This window comes from Octopus bimaculoides, chromosome 5 (assembly GCF_046866305.1).
Source record: "Octopus bimaculoides isolate indiv1 chromosome 5, ASM4686630v1, whole genome shotgun sequence".
In the NCBI taxonomy this organism is placed as follows: domain Eukaryota; kingdom Metazoa; phylum Mollusca; class Cephalopoda; order Octopoda; family Octopodidae; genus Octopus; species Octopus bimaculoides.
This window is the reverse complement of record NC_142932.1, coordinates 18756626-18764125: the sequence shown is the minus strand read 5'-3', so window position 1 is coordinate 18764125 and position 7500 is coordinate 18756626. Positions and strand designations below refer to the sequence as shown.

At 33.5% G+C, this 7500-nt stretch overlaps 1 protein-coding gene across 1 annotated transcript in view; it reads right to left on the bottom strand.

Annotated features, from left to right (window-relative positions):
• The window catches only part of LOC106869767 (S-crystallin 3), a 23074-nt gene that overhangs the window by 12882 nt on the left and 2692 nt on the right, over positions 1 to 7500 (bottom strand). The window contains exons 2-3 of the mRNA XM_089351855.1: positions 6790 to 6885; positions 365 to 480 (exon numbers count right to left, since the gene is read on the bottom strand). Of these exons, the coding sequence (XP_089207981.1) occupies positions 365 to 480; positions 6790 to 6885 (212 nt within the window). The remainder of the gene's footprint in view (positions 1 to 364; positions 481 to 6789; positions 6886 to 7500) is intronic.

Below are 7500 nucleotides of genomic sequence, written 5' to 3'. Positions count from 1 at the left end.
GACATGAAGTGCTTTGCTCAAGTACACAACTCAAAGCCCGGTCTGGAAATTGAAACCACAATCTCGTAATCGTGCGTGCAACGTCCTAACCACTAAACCATGGGCCTCCACATATATACATTCACACACACACACACACACAGATGTTTGTTTGTGTGTTTGTGTGTGTGTGTATTCGCGCGCGTATATGATATTTTATTGAGTGCAAATATTTGTTAGAAAGAAATGGCTCTTGATAGTCTTCCTTCCGGGTGAAGTTGTCTATTTATCAAACAAAGGAAAAGTCAACATCAATGAACGTTAAGTGAGGTGGACACGTGAAGGAACTGAATAACGAATTAAAATAAAACATGTTCTGACTTACCATCATTCTTCCATTATTGTCTTGGTACATTCTCATGTAGTCATCCATGATATCGTAGAAACAGTCTGAGATGTAGTCGATTCTGGCCATTTCCATGTTATTCTTGCCATGGAAACCTACAACGAAATGTACATAATATTAAACATTTCAAATATTGGAACAAGGACACCATTTTCGGATGAAGATCTAAGTCGATAACTTTGACCCCAGTGCTCAGCTTTTACTTATTATATCGACTTCAAATGGATGAAAAGCAAATTAGAACGTTAAGCCAGAATATATGCCACTAAGTATTTTGTCCGGTGTTGTAATAATTCTGCTAGTTCTCCACCTCAATAATATTCCTTTCTGCTGTAGGTAAACGCCTGAAATTTAGGAAGTGGACGCTAATCGATTACATTGAACTCAGTGTACAATCGCTACTTATTTAATCAACTCTGAAGAAAGAAAGGCAAAATCGAATTCGGAGTCATTTCTTCCGGCTGTCGCTGGTGTCATTATTCGAGTATTGTTGATCCTTGTGTTTTTAAAAATTGCTATCGTAACCATCGTTGTAGTTATTGCCGTTGTTGATGTTGATGTTGCTGCTAATCTCATTGCTGATGTTGTTGCTAGTGTCGCTGATCTTCTAACTGTTATTGTTGTTTTTGCTTTTGGCGTTGTTGTAGTTCTTACCGCAATAACAGTGGTGAATATCATTTGGATTTTCAACCTGACAATCGTTTTCTTCATTTCCATGTGCTGAAACTGTCTCATAGTTTGAACCGAGAACATTAAAAACGCAAGAAATACCGCTAAGCATTACGCCCGACTTGCTATCGTTTCTGCCAACTCGCTGCCTTAATGATGATGATGATGATGATGATGATGATGATGATGATGATGATGATGATGATGATGATGATGATGATAATAATAATAATAATAATAATAATAATAATAATAATAATAATAATAATAATAATAATAATAATAATAATAATAACAACTATAATAATAATAATAATAATAATAATAATAATAATAATAATAATAATAATAATAATAATAATAATAATGATAATAATAATCCTTTCTACTATACCCACAAGGCCTGAAATTTTGAGGGAGGGGATTACATCGACCCCAGAATTTCACTGGTAATTAGTTTATCAACACCGAAAGTATGAAAAGCAAAGTCGACTCAGAACTTAGCGACAGGCGATATACCTCTAAGCACTAACGATTTTGCCAGCTCGCCACCTTCATAATGATAACAACAATAACAAAAATAACAAAGGAGCTCTTTTTGCAAATTTATCTTATTTGGAGGCCAATTCAATCGCCTATCTAAGATTTGAACTGTTGAATCACTGATTGGATGATGAATAAAAGGTGGAAGAATATTGTTATTACAGACAACATATTGTAAATGGACATCGGGTACGTTTCTTGCATTATAAATGCATTTGAAAAAAGAGACTGAATAGGCCAAAAGAAATGAGAATAGAACATAATTAATATCGTTTAATGGACAGTTGATATTTCCAGCATGGATTTCATTATAATTGACGGGCGGTTTGCGTCACTTTTGTCTGTATATAAAGGTTAGCTTTAATTAACAAATCATTATTGAATATTTCACTCAGTCATGCAGAGATGATGAGTCACTTGCAGTCATCTTTATTGTACAACGATTTGGTAAAAACATGTGAAGAATATTTAAATTGAAATTGTTACTTTCGGTTGTAATCCATAGAGTGGTATTTGACTGGGTGGAGGATTATGCGCTGAACTTTAAAGATCGGATTTCCAATTATCAAATGCAAAACATGATTCGGCATAGTTTTTCAAAAGACCACGAGTTACTTCTATTATGCAAAAATTTATTAATTTTTTTTTTTTAATAAATATTAATGATTTTCGGAGAATGTAGAACGAACAGATTGAATAACTATGAGAAGTAGAGATGAAATCGTATTATAAAATTGTGTGCTTTATTCCGACTTGGTAATTTTTAAATGATGCCATACTTTTTTTTTGAATATGAAGTAAATCTGGGGATAATTGTCCAGGTTTATTGATGTCTTTGAATCTAATTTATGTTCTCAATCACGGAATGGTCTGTAAATTATGCTTAACGATTTTAAAACAGAAAATATTTTGCATATTTTGTGTAACTATCAGGTAAAAATATTAGATCAGTTTGCAAATATATTTATCATCACTCACTAGAATATACACTCATATGGTATACTTAACAAGGCATTTAATAAAAAAGAGTCTTTATATTCAGCTTAAAGATTTTGTAACATCGAAAATGCTTTGCATACTTAGTGCATCTGTTTGGTAAAAATATTAGATTACTTTTGAAATATAAATCTTAGCGCTCACCAAAATATATAAATATATACTCATGTAGCAAACTTAACGAGGTATTTTACAAAAAAGGAGCACACCACTGCTATAAAACTTCAAAGCAAAACCATTTGCAAAATATCTACAAATTCTTCTTGGTGAAAATTATGTTAGCTGTCTGCCAAAAATTATTTTTGTATACTTCTTATATGAAAAGCATTTAGTAGTTCAATATTCTAATTACCAACTGTGCAACTGTCTCTTTAAAAAACAACTAATTCTGCAAATTATTTGTGAATGTTTCATTGTTAGTACCAGAAACCGGTCTTATGTCTAGATATTATACCATTATGATAGATTTCAAAGAAATCGGCATGCGATGCATCTTTTATCAGAATAATCATCGGCATAGATTTGCAAAGAAACTAATACGTTAGACTTGACATTTGGAAGAAGCTGAGGCGTATATATAAGTGATATATTTCCATGTGGAGTTGAAAATAAATACAAAATAGGAGTCTGTTCCGATAACATAAATAACTGTATATATGTTTTAAACTAGAAGCTAGGTAAACAACAAATATTAGCTATCTTAATGAATTGCCAAAGTCACAAACAGACAAAATACATTGATGGATTTTGAAGATATTCGGGTTGCTATAACGGTAATATACGGTGGTGAATTAAAGAATATTGTATTTTTAAGCAATTAGCGGTGATAGTAAATATGCTTCGTATTTTAAACCTAATGATATTCATGAACAGTTTACGTCACAAAAATTCAAAACAAAGATGACATATTGAGTTAAGTTAAAGGCTAGTTAGGAACATCTTTTTTAATATATGCAAAATGCCTGAATTTCGATGGGTTGAGGAAGGCTACTAGATTAAACAGAACTTAGTGCTCAAGTAGTAGTTATTTCATCGACCCTAACTGGGATGAAGAGAAAGTTTAACCTTGGTGGAATTTGAAGTCAGGGCGTAAAGCCAGACGAGACATTGTTAAAGACTTTGTCTTACGTGATAATGATTCTGCTAGCTTGTAGCTTTTAATGAGTGGGACATCCTTGAGAAAAGTTTTAACTGAATGAATATGACTTCTGAAATAAGAAACTAGTGTGTTTCTATTGTTTATGTAGAAAGAATAATAAATAAATGCGCCCTTTTAAAACCTAGCCAGGCTCATGGACCCGGTTTCCCGCTTTCAATGGCGTATACGCTCCCCAGCTGGAAGGGACGCCAGTCCATTGCAGCGTTACTCATTTTTGCCAGCTGAGTGGACTGGAGCAACGTGAAATGAAGTGTTTTGCTCAAGAACACAACGCGTCGCCCGGTCCAGGAATCGAAACCACAATCTTACAATCATGGTGCTGACACCCTAACCTCTAGGCCACGCGCCTCCACATTTTTTATGTAGAATGATCAATAAATATTTTTTGATATGGCTTTAAGCGTTTGATAATCGATGATATCATTCTCGTGTTGTAAATTGCTGTAGGTTACCGAGCGAATTGGTTAGTCTTGGATAATATGTTTTGCGATAGCTGCTCCTACTCGCTGTGCTTCGAGTTCAAATTATACCATGGTCGACTTTGCCTATCTCATTTCGAGGGTGACAAACGAAGTACCAATACAATGCAAGGGGCTGCAAGATGTGTAAGAACGTCGGACCGAATATGGTGCAGTATTTATTCCAGATTTTTCCTTCTGATTTAAAATGCCGCCATGACGTTTTTGGGTGGTAGATTTAACATGACGCCTAGTTTAACATAACCACCTAACACTATAACTGCCACCGCTGTTGTATACATTGAAGCCAGTTATTTGCATTGAAAATAGCTTGCACTTTCTTCCCATTAGTTTCGGAGTCCCACACTTGTTGATTAAAAGATGAAAACAGAATAAAATGCGAAAAAATATACTAATGTATTTCACGTTTTTATGATACGAATATAAATCCCTCTGCGTTTTATTTTGTTATTAAGCATTCGATAAAGTAAGTAGATCGCATTGTGCACACATTTGCAATAATTATTATCATTATAATATCGTCATTATTATTCTACTTAATTGATATTATTGCAGCAGAGCATTATACAGATACAGGTGAAAGAAACGTAGCGTCCTTAGTGCAAATGTATTGCTTAAATATGAGTTAATTAGCCACCCCACTTTATAGGTCAGACCTACAGAATAACCTTTAACGTTACTGACTCTAGTTATTAGCGAATGATAAGGAACGAATAAGGGATGAAGAAACGAATTTTAAGTGAATAACTGGCGCTTACTAATATGTAAACTACAGTTGCGAGCAACGTTGTTATAGTTTCGCACCAAGTACGATCCAGCTCATCCAGTTATATCATTTTACACAGAGTGTAGTTCTACCAGGAAAAATGCCGTTTGAGATATTTGAAAGATATTTAACACATGTTGAAAGCAATCCCAGATCTCAAGATAACAACTGATAAAGAAGTGGATTGTAATGTCTTATTATTATATCTGGATTACTTAGTTGTTGTTTAATGACAAGTGAGCTTTGAATGATCAGACGGAAACCAGTTGCAACCATTCTGTCTTTATTTCATGCAATATATCTGGGACTGTGTTGTTCAAAGTTCATTTTTCTGTCCTATGATGGTGGGATATGATTTTCAGACTTAGTTGCTACTTCTCGTAGTCATTCTATCTGCTAGAAATGATAATCTGCTATAGGAAGCAGCTGCGATCGACAAATTTAATGTTCCACCTGAACAGTTATCTGCCAACAGCTTTAACAAAGGCACTAGCAAAGAAAAATTACAATGGGCTGACAATCTTGAAAAAAATGGATTGAGTGGAATGAATAAAACGGACCCTGGTAGTGGGACGTCTGTGAATGTAAAGAAAAAGGGTGAATCGGGAATAGTTATATGAAAGTATTAGGTGACCAGCCAGCTCTGAAAAAAAGAGGTTACTGAAGTACAGAAGAAAAGGCAGAGAGAGAAAACAGGAAGTCTTTAGGCCAAAGGTTGGAACTTATTGGTGAGTTACTTCATAGCATTAAGGCGAATAGCATTTATCATCATGTTATCTAAGATATTTGTTTAGTAACCCATTGTGGGGTTCACCTGAGATTTATACAGGGTTAGTTTATTTTCTATTATTTCACGACTTTTTAATGCAATCTGTGATATAATGAATATCTGTGTTTGTCAAAAAAGTTTCTCAGTTGAAGTGAGGCCTAGCATTTGTAATTGTAACCTCAAGTTCAATTTACGTGTTCTCTATATTTAAGAAAGGCGAGTATATAATAATTTATATATTTATATATATAAAATAGGGTTTGCAGTATTTGTTTTGTTGAAAGAGAATGTTTTCGGACACTCTCTTCATGAAGTAATTACAGTAAGTTGAGGTCACATTCTGTATGGATAGAGCTTGAAAAGTTTAGGGGAGAATGAACGATATTTTTGTCTGCGTAAGAGTGCTGGTGGTTGTTGGAAGTGGTGTAAAATAAATAATTTATTTGGAGAGGTTCGGTAGGCAAAACTGAACCCTGGAGCACATCAGAGTTGAATGAGTGAAGGCCTAAGATAGCTCCGTTATTATATTCTATGATATTTCCACCAACTACAAGATAACACACTTAAGTTGCCAGAAATAGCAGCAGACTGTCCATTGACCGTTTTGCCTTAAATTAAAGATACATTAAATTATGTGGTGTACACAGTACAACTTCCAGGAAAAAGACGGTATGGCTTCAGGTAAGTGTCTTCTTGAACAGTGGTCTGTTCTGTCAGTATCGAGTTGTGGTTAAAGAATAACAATAGCATCAACAACAACGCGAGACTGACAGAGACATCTGATGACAGACACTGACGAAACAATCGTTTCATTTCAAGTAATACAAATACAGGTCTCACCAAATTTCTCGAAGACTAAGGTTTTTGTGATGAGCAACATAGAACGGTAGTTCTACATTAGAACTGAACTGAAAGTCAGGCTAAAAGTAAGGATTTAGACTAGTGATATTGTTCATGGTATGTAGATGGGTAGTATATCGCGAATTTTACGCGCTACATATATTACTGATCATGTGTACTTACCAAATTCTCGAGCAAGGTAGCGAGAAATAGACATACTCTGCGGGATTTGGTATCTACTGTCGACTTCAAGTATTGGCATCATACAGCAAGGCATCTCTGGATTGAATAAATAAAACATTAAAGATGTATTGGCAAAACGTAAAAGCAATAACTTTGATAAAAAGATGTTCATCGTCGAAGTAGTTAAAACGTCGATGATTTCCAAATAGTTTTAACCGAAGAGTTCCAAATCTCAGCTCAGTGATCGGTCAAGAGATGCATAATTTTTAAGCAACAGAAAAATAGGCAAATTTGACATGCTTGTATGTACACTGCATTGATTGATACATGCATACATACATGCATATATATATATATATATGTATATATATATATATATATATATATATATATATATATATATATATATATATATATATATATATATATATATATATATATATATATATATATATATATATATAAATATATATATATAAATATATATAATTATTACAATTAAAAGGGTAAAGGATTATCAATTTATTAATTTATTAATAAATTAATAATTAGTAATTTTTACCAAGCCCTTCGGTATGTAAACACCATTATCGGTGGAGAACTTATTTAAAAGTTCTTATACATTTATAAACATAATTAAGGGATCAGCAACAGTTGCTTCACCACATACCGAAGTTCAGAAATAGCAGCTAAAGTACTAAATATATATAT